The 22541-nt window shown below is 41.6% G+C and overlaps 1 protein-coding gene across 8 annotated transcripts in view; it reads right to left on the reverse strand.

Annotated features, from left to right (window-relative positions):
• Kiaa1841 (KIAA1841 ortholog) overlaps positions 1 to 22541 on the reverse strand; it is a 67616-nt gene that overhangs the window by 6496 nt on the left and 38579 nt on the right. For 7 of the 8 annotated variants that reach the window (XM_021177240.1, XM_029483707.1, XM_029483708.1 and 4 more), the window contains 8 exons: positions 19666 to 19698; positions 18353 to 18452; positions 13443 to 13534; positions 11797 to 11825; positions 11564 to 11637; positions 10471 to 10559; positions 5510 to 5601; positions 2012 to 4287 (listed from right to left, as the gene is read on the reverse strand). In XM_021177240.1, the coding sequence (XP_021032899.1) occupies positions 4251 to 4287; positions 5510 to 5601; positions 10471 to 10559; positions 11564 to 11637; positions 11797 to 11825; positions 13443 to 13534; positions 18353 to 18452; positions 19666 to 19698 (546 nt within the window). In that variant the 3' untranslated portion in view covers positions 2012 to 4250. Of the gene's footprint in view, positions 1 to 2011; positions 4288 to 5509; positions 5602 to 10470; positions 10560 to 11563; positions 11638 to 11796; positions 11826 to 13442; positions 13535 to 18352; positions 18453 to 19665; positions 19699 to 22541 lie in introns of those variants that run through there. The other variant, XM_021177241.2, reaches the window with a different exon arrangement.

Genomic DNA, 22541 nt, shown 5'->3' on the forward strand with positions numbered 1-22541 from the left:
GTGTGTATGCCTGAGTATGGTTGTGTGAGTGTGTCTGTGTGAGTATGGCTGTATGAGTGTGTCTGTGTGAGTGTGTCTGTGTGAGTATGGCTGTGCGAGTGTGTCTGTGTGAGTATGGCTGTGTGTGCCTATAACCCTAATGCTGGTGCTTTCTAGCCATCAACCTGGCAGAAAAACGGGAAGCTCCAGGTGGATGAGAGACTCCATCGTGAAGGAACAAGATGGAGAATGGCTGAAGAGGGAAACTACAGAAATAATCACTGGTGAGATAGAAGACACCTGCATTCTTACTGTAGCCAAAAGAATGCTACAGTGCCTGCCACTGTCCAAGCACTGCAGTGTCACGTGCCAGTGAGAGGTCAAGGAGACATGATGATGCTTATTTAAAATGCCACTCCTTGCAGTTGAAGCGGAGTAGGTTTCAAGCGAGTGCACTTGCTGTCAGCCCACAGTGAACTGGACTGGTGCATCTCCCTGTAAGTGAGAGTCAGATGGGTTTTGAGAACTCGCAGTGAGGTGAGGTGAATCTAGCAGATGCAAATGACCTTGCTGCTGCCATGCTGGGACTATACAGGCCTCAGAGAGACAGCCTGCAGTTGAACTCCAGGGAAACAGAGCTTGGTGTCATCCTCTAACCATTTGATGGCTTGGGATACCTAAGGTGGTCAAGAAAACTGGGTCTGTTCTTATGGGGCTCACAGTTTGTAATGAGACAAGCAAACCAACAAGTAAGCACTGTTCAGAGCCATGTCAGATACCTGCACAAACAGCCTATGATGAGTCAGGACTGATTTTATATTGGGCATAGGATTCCATGATGAGGAAGTGACTTCTAACCCAAAATGTGGTTTATATGAAAGAGCCTTGTGGATAGTGGGACAGCTGGACAGTGGGACAGTGGAAACACATTCCTCTAGGCTGTGAGGCTGGGTTTATCCTGGGGTGGCAGGTGGATTAGAGTAAAGCAGTGTGGCAGTTTGTGAACACTGAAGTATGAATACAAAGCCACTCATATGTTAAGTCACCAGAGCTGCTCTGTAACAGATTATACAAAGTAGGAATGACAGCCAGGGGAGTCAGCATTTGTAGCACTTCTGTAAAAGATATGATGGGTAGGCATAGTGAGATGGAGAGAAACAGATTCAGGTGATCCTTCCTAGGCCCAAACACATACACACTGTCACAGGAAAACATTCAGTAACACCTGTTAAAGCACAAAGAAGGATACTACTGAGGACTGCAGGGGCAGGTACAGGGACCAATGCAGTGCAGCACTGTGACGGAGAAACTGGGCTCAGCTCTGAATACACGCTGACAAACAGAATTTAGCCGAGAGCAGTATAGAATCACTGAATGGAAAACTAAGAGTAAATATTTAGGGGAAGAGGATGCTGGCTAAAGTGATGGAATCAGATGTTTGTTGTGGACAAGCCAGGTGGTCAGACATCACCTGCAGAACAAGAACAAGGACCCTGATCCTCCAGAAGATGATAACCAGATAGTGGGCACTGTGGGAGGTAGAAGGTCTAGGGGATGGTTCTGACAAAACAGCTAAGTAATGACCTCTCTCTCTCTCTCTCTCTCTCTCTCTCTCTCCCCTCTTTCTCTCTCCCCCTCCCTCCCTCTCTCCCTCCCTCCCTTCCTCCCTCCCCCTCTCTCTCTCTGTAATTCGAATTAAAGGAAGAGGTACAATAGACTTTCACCTTACAAAATTTGAAGCTACCTTCCAAACAAATAATAACATATGCAACAATACATAATATTTATGGATAAATTACTATAAGCCAGAAAGTACTGTATTAATTATTTACACCTACTAATTTACTCACTTCCAATAATTCTATAACATTATTCCAGAATTCATTTCCCATATAGACCAGCTGTGAGGTAGATTGCGAATGCTAGCCCATTAGAATTGGACTGGCTAGGTAACCCAGTGCCTCTGGCCTGGGAGTTACTCAATGATACCAAGAGGTTGGCTGAAGAATCACTGCCAGGTTTGGAGACAAAAGCCTTTTAAATGTTTATTTAAGTTTGCCATCAGCAAAAAAATATGACAGTTTCAGCCTCAGGTACCAAAGCAATGAAATAGCTCACAGTTCCTGCCTGAGCGCTGCAGAGAAAGGTAGAAAGGTAGCACATATGCTGCTGGGCACCTGTGCAGCTTCCCTGTGGCATTTCCACTCACACAGTGTTAGCGGGGATCAAAGCCAGGCTACTGTGCACCCGAGGCAAGTGTACTACTACTGAGCTATACGCCTGGTGTGCTGCAGAACTACTATTGAGCTATACTATACGCCTGTTTGCTGTAGTATTTCAACCCTTAAATGACTTGCTAGATGTTCTGAGGCGGGTCTTGAATGGAGGATTTTCCTACTTCAGTTTCCAGAGTGATGGGGTGTGCTGCCACACTCAAATAAATAATCTTAAAACCTAAGGTTTTCACAGCTAATTTTCCAGGGAGTTATGCAGAATACAGAGCACTCCAGTCTCCTCAGACAGCAGAACGAGTCAGATCAAGGGACTTTCTCCACAATTTTTGTCATTGCCATTTATTTCAGTAAGTTTGAGCTCAGAATTAATGTAAGGAAAACCTTAACATACTTGGCACAAGAAATGCCTGTCCATGTATCACAGATAGATATACAATACAAAGCACATTCTATAGAGAGTCAGATTTCACTCAAGTCTGTTAACATCAATCAGTAAAGCAGCCCCCTCTGGGGAGAAGCAATGAGCACTTCTACCATCTGTGAAAAATCAAAAGCATATTCCCTTCTAATTACAATGATCATAGATTGCTTACACATATAAATCCAAATCCTTCTATCAGAGAATCCAGGAGCCAACTATAAGGCTGGTACTCGTGGGATTTACATATCACATACAAAGAAATACTTTCTTGAAAATAAATATGATATAAGCTATTTCCAAAGTATCAGATAACTGAAAAGCATCTGTATACCAGAATAAAATTTCCAAATAGATATTAAAAGCATAATTATCAAATAATTAAGAGCTTCATATAGCAACTAAAAGATACTAAAAATTATAATTTCTTTTTGTGTAAACTAGGTATAAGACTTGAATTTTTCTTTTATAATTGCTGTTCCGTTACATCATCAAGATTTATTCTCTGAATAATTTGAAGACATCAATCACAAAGCAGAGAAAAACTAAACATAGAAACAGTGTGCATCTCACGGTTCTCAGAGACCTATAAACAATTTCCAAACACATAACTTAGTACATGCTTACAATCTGGAACAAAATTTCCCTGAGTATGCTATCTACTTTGTTAGAAAAAAAATAAAACATGATCTATAAAATCGTTTTATTTGACTATCTGAAATTTCCAGCCATGTCCTCTACCTGGGAACTTTCAGACATCTCTCCGTAACCAGCAATCATATGCTGTGAGGTGCTTAAGTAGACTTAGAGAATGGATGGGGCTGAGAAGCCTGCACCTGACTGTGCCACAGAACTGAAATGACTCACTACTCAGAATGCCACTAGCTTCATCCAGAAGCGAGGCAAGGATTGGATTTTAGGCTCATATGATTTACAGATAAGCATGAAAAACTGAAAGAAACAGAAGTTCAATAACATTGTACCTCCCTCCCATGTGATACTACTGAAAAAGAGCAACCCTTCTTGACCAGCATGGTACTGAAATAACCTCACCTTGAAATTCTATTAATACAGCTTTGAGATCTGTCACTCCTTAATATCCATGCAAACTAAATTTAACATCACTGGACAGTTCATCATACACAATTCATTTCTCAATGCTATGCCTAAGATTCAACAACCCCAAACATACAATGATCAGTGCCCATGCACAGTAACACTACCAGTCATTCTGTTAATTTCCTAGGGTCTTACCAACTTTGTTACTTGTCAAGTTAGGCCTCTTCTTTGTCAAATAAATAAAAGGCAACAAATATTAGAAATCCTAACTATGTGAAGTTTGCAATTATCTTCTACACAGCCTAGAATTATACAGAGAAATTTATATAAAAAATCTATATATATAGTTAAGATTTTAACAAAACCTAACTATATTTGTGTAAGCATAACTTTTGTGGTTTGCAGAGATAACTAATAGAACACCTAGCAGTCACTGTAGCATGATTTATGTGGTCTGCAGGAATGACTCATAGAGCACCTAGCAGTCACTGAAGATCTTCAGGAAGTGGGCATTTCAGATGTCCAGAGTGTACCTCCTCTCTTTTTATGTTTAGGGTGCTTTATGCAGGACGCCCTTGACCAAAACGACTTTTAGACCTAGGTTTTTTTAAACAGAAAACAAAGTCAGACTTGCTTCTAGAACAACAGGATTTTGTTGCTGCCTTTGTCTGTCTGTATGACAACATCAACATTCAGTGAAACTTCCTGTCGTTCATCATGAATCTTCTAAAACCCCTGGAGTGAGATGCAGTTTGGAATTCAGATTTTTTAAAAATAATTTTTTGGGGGACAGAATAAAGTATGTCAAGAGCAGACCTGTAATGAATGAATGGACGGACATAATGTTGCTTCAGGGAAGAAGCGGACATTTAGAGTATGAGAAGAGCACAGCAATCATCACAGCAGTTCAGGAGGAACTGAGCACAGATGTCTGAAAAGACGTCATTTCTGAGCTTGTAGATTGCAGAATTACGGACCAGGCACATTAGCATCTCTCACACTTGTGCCCACATCTCTGTAACTTACGTTCTAACAGAAAATTTGTGATAGCAAATGGCACAAGACCTACCAGTTAATTTTATTATGAGAAGTAAGATGCTATCATACTCAGGAAGGTTTCTAATAAAGAATACGACATCCTATTGCCGTCTTTGTAAACGGGTTGAGCTAACCAGGTCTGTCAACCACTTGGGCAGAATAAAGGCTTAGGAAAGTTGATTGTTCAAGAGACTTTAGAAAAAATGCAAAGCCCACTTAAAATGCAGATAAACAATGGTCAGTAACCACTTTCACAGCTTGAGAATATACTGTCCTCTGCAACACACTCTGCCTATTTCTATTTAAGAGACAGAGAACAGAGAGGAGAGGAGACGGGGGTGGGTGGGGATGAAAGTGAGAATAAACGTGGAACAGGAAACATTAGGGATTTCCTAAACACTAGTATGGCACTGTTGCCAGTCCATGGTAGTGAGTGAATAGTACCGCTCAGTACTATTATTCCTAGTTCACTATTATTACTGTCTGGGGCTAAGATCAAACCCAGGGCACTGGGTGTGCTAGGAAAGCACTAGAAACTCTAGGCTGAATGCTACAGCCCCTGCCGGTTCACTGTATCAGCTGACTCCAATGGAGCTGGCCAAATAAACAGAAAAGTTAAAAACGACTAAACCTTTTATGTTCATGAAAGTTTGTGCCCATGACCTTTTAAAAATATTTTAAGTTAAAACTGGTTCTGACTTTGCTGAAATAAGAAACTGAACTCAAACTGCGTGCTTTTAGTGTTCACACGATTTACTCTGCTGGTTTCCTGCGGATTTACCTCTGGTTTTTGTCTGAGCTGTTCTGCCGGGCAGTGACAGGTACTGAGGCTCTGACTTGTGCTTCAAGCCTAGAATAAATACCTCCTGCAAACTGTAAAACAAAAGGAAAATTAAGTCACCTTCAAGGAAATAAAATCTAACACATAAGATGACATATTTCCAAATTTAGAACATAGTTTTGTTTTCTTTTTGACAAATGAATACAATTGTATAACCTTCAGCAATAAACACACAAACCAGTCTTATCATACCTAAAAACATCCCCAGTCTGTCTGAGGCCAACATCTAACACATCCATTGGCGCTCGGCTGCTTTTCTCTTTATGTGGTTTAGCATTTTCCACAACACGATACACATACAGTAGGTAGAACTTAGCATAATGTACAGGTTTGTCCGTGTTAGGATATATGTGTGCATATGAGGCTTTACTCTGTGTGCTTTGCTCCTGTGGAGGCTAGAGAAAGGTGTTAGTAGTTCTCTAGCATTGTTCTGAGGTCTCCACTCTCTGGGGTGATAGGTTCTAGGCACGCACAGGAACACAGCTGGCTCTTGTCTGGGGCTGGACTCTGAGTTCCAGTTCCCATGCTGCTCTTAGCCCTTGTGTGATTTCTCTGACTATTCTTTCTTAATTTTAAAAAATATGTGTAGTTTATTTGCTAAGCCCCAAACTTCCCTTTCCCCTTTAGGAGGGTCTTATGTAGACTAGGTTGAGTTTGAAATTACTAAGTAGCCAAAGATGACCTTGAACTTGTGACCCTTCTGTCTCTACCTTTTGAGTGCAGGGATTGTAGCACCACACCTGCTTTATGTAGAACTGGGAATCAAATACAGGGCCTTTTAGCATGCTGGGTGAGCAGTCTATAAACTGGATTATACCCCTAGCACCCAAATACTCTTAAGCCTGAGTATTCTTTGAAAGAAAAGGGTTTAGTGAACTGTTATAGAAATTAGCAAAAAAGAAAGGGCAGGTCGTAGGGCACAGCTCATTATTAGTAAGGCTACTGAGGTCAGTGCCCATTGATCTGGAGATTAGAAGTATTCAATTGAACACAGTAGAGCAAGTGTCCTTGTGGGATGGTGGAGCGTCTTTTGCATATGGGAGGAGGCCCCAGGAGACAATAGGGGTGACTCTAGGTGAGACCAGGAGGAGTTATGGAGCCTGAAGTGGCCATCTCCTGTAGCAGCAGGACTCCTAGTGGAGGGATAAGGACACCAACCCACCCAAAAAACCATCAACCCAAAATTTGTCTTGCCTACAAGATGTTCAGGAACAAAGACGGAGCAGAGACTCAGGGAATGGTGAACCAATGATGGGCCCAAGTTGAGACTCATCCTATATGCACACACCAATCCCTGACACTATTGATACTCTGTTATGCTTGCAGACAGGAGCCTAGCATAACTGTCCTCTAGGAGGTTCCACCCAGCAGCTGATGAAAAGAGATACAGAGACCCACAGCCAAATAGTAGATGGAGCTTGAGGACTCTTATAGAAGAGTTGGGGGAAGGACTAAGGGACCCAAAGGGGATAGGGACTCCACAAGAAGACCAACAGGGTCAACTAACCTAGACCCATTGGGGCTCACAGAGATTAAACTACCAACCAAAGAGCAAGCATGGGATGAACCTAGGCTCCCTGCACGGATGTAGCAGATGAGCAGCCTGGTCTTCATGCGGGTCCCCCAACAAGTGGAACGGGCAGTCACTGAATCTGTTGCCTGCCTGTGGATTCTGTTCTCCTAAGTGGTCTAATTTGTCTGTTCTCAGTAGGAGAAGATACACCTTGCTCTACAGTGACTTGATGTGTCAGGGTGTAGTGATACCCAGGGGGGCTCTACCCTCTCAGAGGAGAAGGGGAAGGGAGAAATGGGAAAGGGGCTGTGTGTATGAGAGGGGGACTGGGAGGAGGTGGGCCTGCAATCAGGATATAAGGTGAATACATAAATTAATAAAAAGAAAAGTATTCAACTGTGGCAGCCACCCAACCTCATCCTCCTGAGTGCTGAGACTCTAGGAGTGCACAACATACACTGTTTTGAGTTAAGTCTCCTCTATCTCTTTCCTAGCCCTTTTAAATCCAGGCAGTCTCAGAATTTTCTTGTCACATTTACTGGGTAAAAGACATCATTTTGGGGCCTTTCTAGTTTTTCACAGTTATGAATGCATCATATCATCAATGCATAGCATTTATGTGAAACTCACACTATGTTATACAATGGCCACTCCTTTGCTTTTGTACAAACTGAATAGCAGAATTCCATTTGTTTAGCATCTTCATAAGCACCTAAATGAAAATGTCAGGCCTCACTGAGATGTTAGTTCACATTTTTCTAATGACCAAAGATGCTCCAGTTGTTCTGCCTACTTGTTACCCACAGCCCTTTCTTCAAGAGGCTCAGCTAATCCTTTGCCTTGTTTACACACTCACTATTATCTTAAATTATTCTATTATTTTATATGTATGGGTGTTTTGCCTGCATACCTGTGTGCCAGGTATGTAGTGCCCTTGGAAACAAGAAGGGGGCCTGGATTTCCTGGGATGGTAGAGACAGAGGGTTGTGAGCAGCCATGTGGGTACTGGGAATTAATCATGGGTCTCCGGGAAGAGCAGCCAGTGCCTGTAAGTACTGTGGCATCTCTCCTTCTTCAGTTATTTAACTTTGATACAGGGTCTCACATGTCACTCTGGCTGGCCTAGAACTTACTATGTAGGTCAGGCAGGCCTGGAACTCATAGAGATCCACCCGCCTCTGCCTCTTGAATACTGGGATTAAAGGCGTGAGCCACCATGCCCAGCTTGCCTATTTATTTTTATTGGATTATTTTATTATTGAGTTATTGAGCTTTTTTGAGATTATAATTACAACATTCTCCCTCCCTTTCCAGAAATCCTTTATCAGACAAATGTTTTTCATATAATATATTACTATATATGAACTGTCTACTAATCCTTTCTCTTTTTCATTTTTGACACAGGTGTCACTATATAGCTCTGGCTAGCCTATCACCTAGACCAGTTGTCTTCTAGTTCTCTTTACAGTGGTTTTAAAGAAAAAATTTTCATTTTGGAGAATTTTGTTTAATTATTCTTTTATGGATCAGACTTTAGTACTGAAGCTAAGATATTAAAAGTTTTTTGCACAATTAATTTAGTGATACACACGTGCATGTGCGCATATAAGTGCACAAGTTTACAGGCCTTTTAGCTAAGCAAGTTTTATCTAATTGAAGGTTACAGCAGGTAACTGAGATTTTCTTTTATGTCCTCCTATTTATTTCATTTAACTTTTATTGTTGGAAATTGAACTTAGGGCTCTGTGCATTCTGTGTATGCACTCTACCAATTTTTGCATCCCAATAAGGAAGTAAAAATCTACACAACAGGATTAGGGTGAAGTCACGGTCCATTTACAATACAGATACTAATAATACAGAATGCTGATATAATATTATAATTACTGGCAGTAATTACTAAGGGAGTACAAGTAGTGTGCAGGCCTGACTTTCAGCAAGATGACATTTTATTTTAGCCTGACATCTAGGTAATATTATATAAAGATGACCAAATCCAGCACTTTCCGGTCACTTGGCCAATAATGCACAGCTAACCCACCCTTGGTGTGTGTACTGGCTGGTTTTGTGTCAACTTGACACAGCTGTAGTTATCACAGAGAAAGGAGCTTCAGTTGGGGAAATGCCTCCATGAGATCCAACTGGAAGGCATTTTCTCAATTAGTGATCAAGGGGGAAAGGCCCCTTGTGGGTGGGACCATCTCTGTGCTGGTAGTCTTGGATTCTATAAGAGAGCAAGCTGACCAAGTCTGGGGAAGCAAGCCAGTAAGAAACATCCCTCCATAGCCTCTGCATCAGCTCTTTTTTTCTGACCTGCTTGAGTTCCAGTCCTGACATCCTTTGGTGATCAACAGCAATGTGGAAAGTGTAGGCTCCCCAACTGCTTCTTGGTCATGATGTTTGTGCAGGAATAGAAACCCTGACTAAGACAGTGTGACATTATACTTTAAGGACAATTTATTTTTCATGTGTGATACAGAAAACCTATGGACCACAGATAATAGGAGAAATTCACTTGTATGTGATTTTTGACTAACTGGCATTGACTATAAAAATATCTAGGACACTCCTTTAATATCCTTTTAAAAACATCTTTATATTTTTCATGCTAGAAATAAAACAAGGAAGGAACACTTTATTTAAGTACAGTGTAATAGTTGTGGGTTTGAGTGAAAATGTCCCCGATAGGGGGCTGGAGAGATGGCTCAGTGGTTAAAACTGCTCTTCTGAAGGTCCTGAGTTCAAATCCCACAACCACATGGTGGCTCACAGCTATCCGTAATGAGATCTGACACCCTCTTCTGGTGTGTCTGAAGACAGCTACAGTGTACTTATGTATAATAATAACTAAATCCTTGGGCCGGAGTGAGTGGGATCGGAGTAAGCAGTGGTCCTGAGTTCAATCCCCAGCAACCACATGATAGCTCACAACCATCTGTACAGCTACAGTGTACTCATATACATAAAAATAATAAATAAATCTTAAAAAAGGAAGAAAATGTCCCCAGTAGGCCCAGAGGGAATGTGGCACTATAAGGAGGTATACCTTGTTGGATAAAGTGTGTCACTGGGGCCTTTGAAGTTTTCAGATGCTCAAGCCTGTGAATCAGGATGTAGAACTCTCACCTGCCTTACCATGTCTGCCTGCACACTACCATACTTCCCACTATACTTCTTGCCATGATGATAATGGACTAAACCTCTGAATTGTCAGCCTGCCCCAATTAAACATTTTCCTTTATGAGATTTGCCATGGTTATGGTATCCCTACACAACAATAGAAGCCCTAAGTAAGACAATAGTTATTATCTTATTTATATTTCATGATGAAATAAAACTAGGAAGGACATTTTTATGTAAGTATAGCATACTGGTAAATAATTCTTACTTCTTTTGATTCCTTTGCCTTGACTCGGTCCAGATCACCCAATCTCATTTTTATTAGATGCCCTGTAATTTCAGACATCCGCCGCTGATCTGAAGGGAAAAAATAGAACATTACTCTTCATGAAAATAACATAGTTTTCACTTTTTAAGAATGACTAGAATCACAAATGTTTTTGAAAATATCCTTTGCTATTTTTTCAGGTATATAATACTATATTTCTGTTAATAATTTAAGGTAGCATGTAGCAAATAGCTAATATACAGAGAGCTGTACTGCCTTTCAGATCGCTGGATGTGGTCTGAGTATGTCTCCCAAAGGATGGTGTGCTGTAAGTCTGGTCCCTACTACAGTAACACTGAGGGTGCTGGAGCCTTTAAGAGCTGGGGCATGGTGGGAAGTGGCTAGCTTACTGGGGCCGCCAGTCCTAGCAGGGATCAGTGCTGTTGCTTTGTGCCTGTTTAATTCCTGTTTGTCATGTGACTGTTTCCTCCTACACATACTCCCTAGGATGTTCTCTGCTCTGCTAGGATTGTAGCCAGAAGTTTTACACCACAGCCAAGGAGATACTGCTATTGCAAAACTCTAAGCTTAATAAACTTTTCTTTATAAAATACTCAGCTTTGAATATTTTGTTGTAAGAACACAAGGCTAAGATACAGCCTAAAACATATATACTAATTTTCACAGTAAAATATGTAAGAAGCAAAGTCTAAGAGATCTTAAAGTCACAGATGCATAAATAACACATTACCCCTGGACAGTCTGGTGATGAACTATGATTGGTGCCTAGAGAACGTGCATACGTGGGGCCTTATTTTGGAACCTTCAAAAGCATTCAGCATGCTTTATGAAAGACAATTCTTGGGGCTAGAGATATGGTTTAGTGGTTAAGAGCATAAATTCTTCTTGAAGGGGGCCTAAGTTTGGTTCCCAGCACCCACATCAGGCCCATATCAGGCAGCTCATAGCTGCTCTAAGTCCAGCCTCAGGATATCTGACGCCCTCTTCTGGCTCTAATGGTACCTTCCCTCACCACCCTGTATACACACTGTTATTCTCCTAACTTGTATGTTACTCAGATCATAATATTTACCATCTTCTCTTTGTGCATCTTGGTTGAATCTCAAGGATCTTGAGGCATCCCATTTATTCTTCTGCATACTCACACTATTGGATAAATCGAACAAAAATAAACATTGATGCTGCTGTACTGCATTTCCAATACAGATCACATGTCAAAAACAAACAAACAACCCCCCCACCAACAAAACAAGCAAACAAAAACAAAGAATAGATTTCCAATTGGATCAAGGAACAAATACTCACACAAAAGGAGACACATCTCTAGAAGTTGACTGAAAAAAGAGAAGATAATATTAATGTCTAATTAGAGTATATTTATTAATTAGCATTCTACTTAATTATAAGAACAAGTTACATTTATTGAGTGCAAGACACCATCTAGAACTGTTACTTCATTTAAACCTTGCAGCAGCAGCTAGGAATGGTGTGGTGCCTGTGTTATCCCAGCAGAGGCAGGCAGGCTTCCATGAGATGAAGGTCAGCCTGGTCTACATGGAGAGTTTCAAGCTAGCCAGGGCTATATAGTAAGATTCCAGTTAAATAAATAAATAAGCAAATAAGCAAATAAATAAATAAATAAATAAATAAATAAATAAAGTCTTGCAGCAAAAAAAGATCTATAATAGTGAGACAATCTTTTTAACTTCAGTGAAGTTAAAAAACTTCGTCAAGCCGGGCGTGGTGGCGCACGCCTTTAATCCCAGCACTCGGGAGGCAGAGGCAGGCGGATTTCTGAGTTCGAGGCCAGCCTGGTCTACAAAGTGNCCAGCCTGGTCTACAAAGTGAGCTCCAGGACAGCCAGGGCTATACAGAGAAACCCTGTCTCGAAAAACCAAAAAAAAAAAAAAAAAAAAAAAAAACTTCGTCAAAGAGAAAAAAAATACTTTGAATCTTTATCTGTTGAATTTATGCAAAGCTTATGCAATATATATAAAGATTAATATATATTATATGAGATTATAATATTACATAATCCTAATAAAGATTACATTAATAAGCTAATAATATTAACAAGCTTATATATATAATATATATTAAGCTTATGCAATCTCAGAAGATTAATCTATTCATACATCTGTAGTATTTAACTAAGAGGAATGTGCGACCCATCCAATGTAACTGTGGATCTTATCTTTTTATTTAATTTTATTTTTATTTAATTTTATGTACATTGGTGTTCTGCCTCCATGTCTGTCTGTGTGATGGTGTTGGATCCCCTGGATCTGGAATTACAGACAGCTGTGAGCTGCCTTGTGCGTATTGGAAACAGAACCTGGATCCTTTGGCTAGCAGCCAGTGTAACTCTTGCACCCTCTCTCCAGCCCCACGCAGATCTTATCTTAGAACCAGCCTTTAGTACACTCTGGAGCTCAGGGATTCTCCTCAGGCTCCTGCTGCTACTGCTGTTCTTCCAGTTCTGACAGTTTATCTCTTCAATGGCACGGGAAAATAAAAGTGAATTTTATAGGTAATAAAGTAGAATTAACTTCAATTTAAAAAGTCTCTTCACTTTTTATAAATGTGTACTACTGATTAAAATGTTAAAAGGTTAAATAGCACATATAATGCACAGTGTCTGTAAAAGTCCTTTCCGCATCACATTCTCAGGAACAATCAAACTTAGCAATTGCGTGTGCAGCTCTCCATGGAATACGTGGTTCATGCATGAGGAAGGAAATCCGTGTACATTTCCCATCTCATTATATGGAGGATAGTGTATCATGCCTATACTTTGTTTCACACCTTCCTTTTCCAAAGGTCCCATATCTTCTAGAGTCTCATCCACTAACATTGCTAGCATCCACTATGTTATTCATTACTCTATTTGCACTGTCTTGGCTATACTTGCTTGTTCACTTCCTATAAGGACTTAAAAATCACACAATTACCTTCTCCAGTGTCTTCTCTTTCTTTTGAGAACAGGGTGAGGACAGTTGTTTTTTTGGTGGCTTAGTAAATTTCTTTGGCTTCTCCTTTTTCCCTGATAAACGAAGGACAATATTAGGAACAAGAGTCCCATACCCTGCCATTGCTACTTTCAATAAAATAGACACATAACCAATTTTTCTAAAGGAGAGAGGAGGAGGAGGTGGGAAGGCCAGCGATGTCTACACAAGCCCCACATACACAGAAGTCAGAATGAAGCTGCTGCACAGGGCTTATTCTAATCTTATCTCTCCTCTGTACTTGAAAAGCTTTGAGGAATGAGATGAGGGCACTCTGCTTTGTGTGCTAGTTCAAAATGTCAGGGAAAACTACATATTTATTTATCTAATTTGACAGACAGTGGAATCAAGTTCTTGGAAAAAATGTAATTTAATAATGAGGGACAGCATCAGTACACACAAAAGCTTTCAAATTAATTTTGTTCAGGAAGGAGGCAAGGTAGGAATGGTTTGGGAAGCAGCCTGGGACAAATTATACTCTGGAATGTAGTCCTCTGAGGTCAATATCCTGGGTCTATTCTGGCTGAGAGAGAAGTGGAATCTGGAAGGGAAGGGACAATACTCTAAAAACATAGTACAAAGGCAAGAAGAGTGCACGGGGCAACTCTCGCAAACAGCTCTTTGTGCACTACTTTCACACTGTGCTCTTGTCACTACTGCACATGGGAAGCCTACATAGAGAGAGAGAGATGAGGACATACAGTGACCCTGAGGATACCACAGTAAGTAGGCAAGGTAATAATAGATCAAGAGTTATACATTGGCTAGAAGACATAATAAGACATATGGTGATGGTATGGTACAGGACATGGCAATACCTTCTAAGTTAATTGATATGAAAACAACAAAAATGTTATCAAAACTATTGGAAAGTACTGGAAAATAATCAAAGCTAGGCATAGAGTTAGGCAATTCATATTGAGAACTTTGTGAGATTAGAAATATGAATGTTGGGTCCTCTTATCTAAAAATACTTCCCACAGGGAAGAACCAACCTGGACCAACCCTGGGACAAAATGACACAATCCAAAGCAATAAATAAGCTGTTAGTATAAGGGAATATGGGCATAAACTCTAAATACTTAGCTGAGTGTTAAACTATGCCAGTGTGAGAAACTCTATCCACCTAACAGGCTACCTATGCTTGCAAGAAAGAACTGTTGTTGCTGGTCAGATGTTAGGGATTTCTGTGACTCTGACTGAGTTCATTCTCCAAGATGCACGTCTCAAGTTTCAGACTACTGAGATAAAGTGTCAGAGGGCAGATTTGGATCTGGAAAAACAACTAAAGATCTATGGAGAACTGCCACGCACTCTGGTTGAGTCAGTTTGACAAGCCGTGAGGCTTGAAAGCTACTCACGAGGCAAAAGAGTTTCACAGAAACTCGCTCCTGGAGTCTGGCATTCTCTCTAACCCATACATTAATTTTCCATTCCCGAGTTAGTCTAGTGGATGGATCCACATGCTCTCTTTTAGTATTATCCTATTATAAGTGCCTTTTAAGATTGAATTCTGACATAGCTAAAGCCAGTGTTCCAACAGTCCTAGAATGTCCTTGAGCAAGCCCATGGGCTTGAAATTCAGTAAGAATATTGCTATTCAGTGACATTCAGATAGAATTACACTATCACTTAGAATAAAAGCCAAGTTGCACCCATATACAGGAATTTATAATAGTTTAGGAAGTAGATCGGGTTATGGTTTTAGAGTATTGCATTATTCATGAGATGGTTAGCTAGAACGGAACTCCCTAGTTAGAACCATGACTTGGGTGTGAAAGCCCTTGCCCTAGGAGAGTAAAGACCTCACACCTGGCTTCTAAGACTATAGCTGACCTTAGATAGGGCTGACTTTGTCTCAGTTATTTTTATTGCCCAGTTCCTTCTGATCTTTGCGTTTTTATTCCTCTGTTCTGTGTAAGAATCATTAAGCATCCGGTTACCTCATTTGTACCTTGCGGGTATGTCACCCAATTTCTTTATTGTCTTCTGTATAAAAAGTCTGATGCTCGATTTGACAAAATACATTCAGATTCTACACAACCCCTCCTGTGTGCATCTGTCTGTCAATTCATCCGATGCTTTGTCCACCCGCGACTAGAGACCCGTTCCACGCAGACGAAGGGGCCCAGAGGGTCTGCGGCAGAGAACTTATGAAGCAAGGAAATGCTAAGAATTGAGCCCTGGTATCTGAGTGAAAACTGTTCAGATTCTTGGCTGTGACAACTAATCTTCCTTGTCAACTTGGCTGTGGACACCAAGTGACTCAGTACCCACACTGCTCTGCCTGTGTGTCTGTGAGAGCAGACGAGACTTCACTGTGGAGAGAAGACCCAGCCTGAAGGTAGGCAGCATCACCCAAGGACTTAGTTAGTCTCTATTCAAGAAAAAAAAAAAAAAGGTGTTCTTTAGTAAACATAAAGTGAGAGACAGAGAGCAGAAAGCACAATTAACACGGAGTCTCTCTGCATAAGCTCAGGAGACATTGGGAACTATCAGAAGAATCAGTGAGTGTGCACGAAGAACATCAAAATGTTCTCATTACACATTGCCAAATGTGTAACTCAAGTAGTGTCTAGAAAACGTGCAAGCACTTGCAAATCAAACAACATCCTTGTAAGTGGTGAAGAAAATTAGAAAAAGCCTGACTGACTATAAACAAAGCTGAGCATGGGGTGCACACCTACAATCCTAGCACATTGAGCATGGTGATGCACACTTATAATCCTAGCACATTGGTGACTGAGGTGAGACTGCCTTGGGCTTACATTTTAAGATACAAGCCATCAAAGATTACACACAAGGCCCTATCTCAAAAAGGAAAACAACAACAACACAGGCTTAGGGTATAGCTCAGGTGGTAGGATGTTTGCCTGCCATGCACAAAGGAGGTAGAAAAGGAGGGTCAGAAGTTTAAGGGTTTTGGCTACATAGTAAATCATAAACTATCTGGGGATTTATGAGACCTTGTCTCAAAGCAAAACACGTGTGTGCGCACGCGCACACACACACACACACACACACTCCAACCACACACACACTCCAACCACACACACACACTCCAACCCCTGTGTATGTAGGTGTATGTATGAAAAAAAGGTCAAAATCTGTGAAGTGCATAGCAGTAGTACTTAAGGTAAAACACTTTTTAAATATCCCCAGCCTTCTTTAAAAGTCAGAAGAAACAGTCTAGTTGGCCATGATGGCACACACCTGCAATTCCAGCAGTCCAGAGGCAGAGGCAGGAGGATCGGAAGGTCAAGGCCACTCTGGGCTACAAGAGACCCCGACTGAAAGCAGCAGAAACAATAAATGTCCTTATCACTCAACCACACCAATGATCCAAGCTTCTACTTTAAGAATTAAAAAATACCTTTCTGGCAATGATGACTTCCCTGAGAGAACACGCCTTTTGAGAAGACTCACCCTCAATCACTCTCCAGGAGAGGAGAAGAAACACAAGAAAGACACCTGCTCCAGAGCCTAAATTCCTACTTCATGGATGTGACATGCTCAGGATGCTGTAACCTCCCCCATCTTTACCCATGCAGACTCAGTTCCGAGTAATTATAGAGAAGGGAATACCATGAGAGCAAATATGACACACAAATCTGGTTCTTTGAAATTGTTAGTAGTACAACTCTAAACTAACCAAGGAAAGAAGACAAGTTACTAATACCACAACCAAAGAAGCCAGCATTGTCCTTCAGATGCAAAAGAAAGAACAACTTTATGCCCGTGAATTAGGTGAGATACATACAATTTCTTCAGCAATATGCATTAATAAAACACATAAAAAATTGAAAACTTGAGCAACATTACAATAAAGAAATCAAATTCATAATTTAAAACCACCTATGTAAAAATTTCCAGGGCCAAACAGCTTCATTGCTGAATTTTATCACGACTTATGAAAGAAAATCTGCAACATGCTATTATGGACAAGAGATACCCAGGCTGGATTGCAGCTCAGTGATGAGCACTGCTCGGGAGCCTGAGACCTCTAAGTCAGTCCCTAGCCCCATCTCCTTCCCTACCGAAAGAGTAAGCAATACACTTTCTCATCTAGGACTATGTGAAATCAAAACTCAGAAAAAGACTCCTAAGAGTGCTGAAAATGTTCCAATGGACAGCAACAAAAACTTCTTAGTCATTTATTAGCATGTCAAATGGTATAAAACATAAACACAATACTTCCTTAACAAATGAGTTTAACACTTGAAAAGTCAATCAGTATTACACTGATATTATAAAGGGAAAAATCTGTATGATCCTAAATTTAAAAAAGCATTTTCTAAATTACAACATTCATTCACTACAAAAACAGATGTAGAAATAGGTATGATCTTTCTTAACTGAGAAATGTAGTCATAGAAACCACTAGTTAGTATTAAAACTTAGTGACTAAAGACAAGGAGTTATAAGACACTGGATGTGGGTAGTGGGGCTCAAACTTGGGTCCTCTAGAAGAGCAGCAAGCTTTCTTAACTGCTCAAACATCGTTCCCCCATTCCCCAGAGTAAATACTGTACACACAAGCACCAGGGTTTATTTTCTCTGTGTTTGTGTGAGCATGTGAGCACCGTGGCATACATGCATGTGTGAAAGCCAGAGTGACAACTTGTTAAGAAGAGTTAGTTCTGTCTACCATGTGGGTTCTAGGTATGGCTTGGCAGCAAGCGCCTTTACCTGATGAACCATCAGGCCAGCCTGGGTTAGGGAATATTAATGGATCTTCATTTTCATTCCTTTTTCTTGTGTAACCTTACTAAACATATAAAGCCAATCCCCCATGTTTGCATTAAAAGGTTCAGAATATAGCTCTCCATACTGTGAGGGTTGATTTTAATTACTTTGTTTCTTGGCAATTTCTTCTTCATCACCGACTTCATCTTCAGTGACCTCAGACCCCGTGGTATACTCTTCCTCTTCTGAGAACAACGACTGCTGTTTCTAAGTGCAGAGAAAGATCCATCTCTTACAAATCCCACATTGCCGTCACACACAGATTCCTAAGAACACATTTAATAAAGCGGGGCTGGAGATGTGGCTCAGCAGTTACGCGTGTGCACTACTCTCCTGAAGGACGCTGGTGGATTGCCAGCATCCACATCAAGTGCCTCAGTCACAACCACCCATAACCTGAACTCCACAGTATCCAAGGCCTCTGGCCTCTGTGGGTACTCAGACATGCATGTGCACACACAGACACACAGACAAAGGAAAATAAATACTTAAAAATGGACTAATAAAATACTGGGAGGCCAAAACAGAAGTACGGTAAACTTGAGGCTAGTCTGTTTTATACACTGGAGAATACTCCTCAAAAACAAAACAAAACAAACAAACAAACAAAAAGAACAAACACACACAATCCAGTTCTACATGAAGGTGGTCCCAGCACTGAGACGGTAGAGGCAGGGGGATCAGGAGTTCAGAGTCATTCTCAGTTACACACAAATCCAGGCCAGCCTGGGCAACATGAAATTATCTGAGAAGCCAAATAGAAAAAACAAAACAAAATAAAACAAATGCCCCCCCCAAGGGTACTTATTATTAGACTCAAATGTGATTCAGTCACATTTATATGCTTGATAATTTAGTATGTGGACATAGGTGAGAAGAGCTCAGAGAAAACTTCCAGGAGTCTGTTCTCTCCTCCGCCTTACGGGCGGGTTCCAGGGATTACACTCAGGCCTTCAGGCTTGGGGGCATGCACCCTTAACTGCTCTGCCATATTACAGCCCCTAAAGTGACTTAACAGTGACTTTAAAGAGTCTTTAAACCATCAGTGAATAAGGCCATCTGCTGCTCTTGCAAAAGGACTAAGTTCATGTGCTAGGACTCAGGACAGGTGGGTCACTTTGGCTGGCAACTCCAGCTTCAAGGGCACCCTGACACTGGTGGCACATATGCATCTTTTTCTTTAACCAGAATCTTCCCTCAGCCTTCTAAATTGTGGGATTACAGGCCTGAGTGACCACACCAGGGTGTATGTTTTTCTTAAATAACCTAGGGCATTTTCTTCACAAGTGCAAAACTGGAAAGGCTGACAAGAAGACAAACATTTAACCACTGTTTGTAAAATAAGATGCTAAGATTTCATTATCAAACATCAACGCAGAAGCAAGAAGTCCACAGAAATTGAATCCAGTGGTTCACTTACCAACTGCAGAGTCCAGTTTTTTAGTGACAAGAACTAAAAGGCAAAAGAACAGTAGGTTAACAATTCTGCACTGCAGCTCCATATTTTCACATGGTTACAAGTTACATTTTCAGGTTTAACTAATTTAAAACTTAGGCTGAGAATGAGACCTTAGTCTAAAATGTCAGTCTTTTAAAATCCCTGCCTAAACTAGCTAGCATCAAGAAAACAAATACCAATGCCAGTGGGTCCATAGGAAAAGAAGCCCGTATTCACTGCTGGCAGGAGCTTACACAGGGCAGCCACTATGGAACATAGTATGGAGGGTTCTCAACAAACTGAAACTAGAATTCCCACATGACCCAACGGAAGCACGCTGTGTTCACACCCAACCAGTTCCAACTTGACACATTACAAGATAGTCACATATTTGTGCTTATTGTACTATTCACAAAGGCCAGGAAACAAATCCAGACTAGATGTTTATCAACAAATGGCTGGGGAATAACATATGGCACACACATGGAGTAGTATGGAGCCTTAGGGAAAATGACACCTGCAGGAGAGTGCATGCAACTGGGAATCACTATGCTAAGTGAAATAAATCAAGCTCACAAAGACAAATAGTACATGTTTTATTGTATACACAGAACCTAGGTTTCAAATTATACATACGTGTATGTGTATAAATGCATATAATAAATGTATTACACGGGCGTTGATTGGTCACCAAGCTGGAAATGGCAGAGCTGTGTTGAAGGCTGAGCACCTGGCTCCCTGAGATCTGCACCTCGAATCGGGACCTGGTCTGTGTGCTCTTACATTAGTGTGTGAAATCTCTCACTTTTGCCCTGTCTTCTGTTCCCCATTCTACCTCTTCACTGTTCCCCTTAACGGTCTCCTCTCTTTTCTTCTTGTTCTCTCTCCCTTCTTTCTTCTGTGTCTCCCATCCCTTCACTCTGCTCTCTTTATGCTTTCTCCTCTTCTTTTTCTTCTGTCTCCTCTGTACCTCACCTCTCATCTTTCTGTTTACTCTCTCTCTCTGCTTGTTTTCTCCCCGACTCTGTTCTTTCTCCATTCTCTCGTGCCTCTGTCTCTCCTACCATGCTTTCCTCTCTGTTCTCTCTCCTCTCCATTTTTCCTCTCCATCTCTCCCCTACTCTCTGTTCTGTCTCTCCTGCCTCCTACCTTTCTCACACTCCATTTTTCCTTACACTCTTCTCAAGGTAACTCTCCACTCCACTCTCATCTTTAGCTCACCTCTCCCCCCTCCCCCTCTCCTGTTCTGGGACCAGCAGGGTCCTCTTGTGGGCTCTGTGCTCTGATAGTTGTGTATAAAATGGAGGACCTGCTTATCCCCTTCTAGGTGGCCCTCCTGCCCCCACTGTCTCTCCTTACTCTCCTCTTGCCTTCCTACATCTCCTCGTTCTTTGTCTTTTTTCTCTTTCTCTGTCCTGTCTCTCACTTTCTCTCCCTTCTCTCCCCCTCCATCTCTCTCTTTGATTCCCCCTCTGCCATGTTGAGTGTTAAGACTGCACATCACTGAGGGCAATCCTGTCCTTCAATGGATATGACTGGGAAGCTGTTTCTGTGCTTACAGCAGTGCACAAAATGACCACTGTGCCCACTTCCCTCTTGCTCCCTCCTGCTCTTTCTCCTCCTTAGTTTTCTCTTCTGTGTCTCCTCTCTCCCCTCACTCTCTCTCCCCAGGCTTTCTCTTTCTCTTCTTTCTCCATTAGTTCACTCCTCTCTCTCTCCCCTCTGCCTCGCTGAGAATGCATCTTCTCAGAGATGCCCTGTTTTACCTGTGCTCTTCCATTAGGTATAAGACAGCAGGTGAGACTTTGTCTTTTCTTCTTTCCTACCTCCCTCTCCTTCTCTCCTTTCCTTGCTTTCTGTCCTCTCTCTCTCTCTCTTTCTCTCTCTCTCTCTCTCTCTCTCTCTCTCTCTCTCTCTCTCTCTGTTTCCTGTCTTCTCTCTTCTCCTCCTTCCTCCACCATGGCTCCTCTTTCTCACCTGTACCCTCTATTTCTGTAACACCTTCATATTTGTATTTATTATGAATTATATAGTGCACATGTGATTCCTAAATTACTATTCATCATCTAGTTTTTGTGTAGCTGTCAGAGTTCTTCACTTTCTCATGAAACGCTCTATAAGTTCCCTCTCCCTACTGTCGGGCCTTTCATCTAAGGTCCTTTGAGTTCTGAGAGTCTCTGACCTCCCAGCTCTCTAGTGCATTCTGGGGGGTCCCCCAACCTCCTATCTCCTGGGGTTGCCTGTTTACATTTTTTCTGCTGGCCCTCAGGCTTCAGTCCTTTTCCCTCATCCAATACCAGATCAGTTCCCCACCTGCCCCCAGCCCACCTCCAGCAGGAAGACAGGACATCAAGTGAGGGATGGGCTTCCCATCCCACAGTCACATCTCTGACCCGTAATTGTTCCTGTCTGAAAGAATTACAGGGATGGAAATGGAGAGGAGCCTGAGGAAAGAAGGTCCAGTGACAGACTCAAAGTGGGATCCAGCTCAAGGGGAGGCCCCAAGGCCTGACACTGTTACTGAGGCTATAGAGCTCTCACAGAAAGGGATTCTATCATGACTGCCCTCTGAAAGACCCAACAAGCCGCTGACAGTCAGGTGAAGATATTTGCACCCAACCAATGGACAGAAGTAGCTGACCCCTGTTGTTGAATTAGGGAAGTCTGAAAGAAGCTGAGGAGAAGGGTGATCCTGCAGGAGGTCCCGCAGTCTCAATTAATCTAGACCCCCGAGATCTCTCAAACACTGGACGACCAAACAGACAGCATACACCAGCTGATATGAGACCCCAACGCATATACAGTAGAGGACTGCCAGGTCTGTGTTCATTCAGAAATGATGTAGCTAACCCTCAAGA

Source organism: Mus caroli, chromosome 11 (genome assembly GCF_900094665.2).
Source record: "Mus caroli chromosome 11, CAROLI_EIJ_v1.1, whole genome shotgun sequence".
NCBI classification, from domain to species: domain Eukaryota; kingdom Metazoa; phylum Chordata; class Mammalia; order Rodentia; family Muridae; genus Mus; species Mus caroli.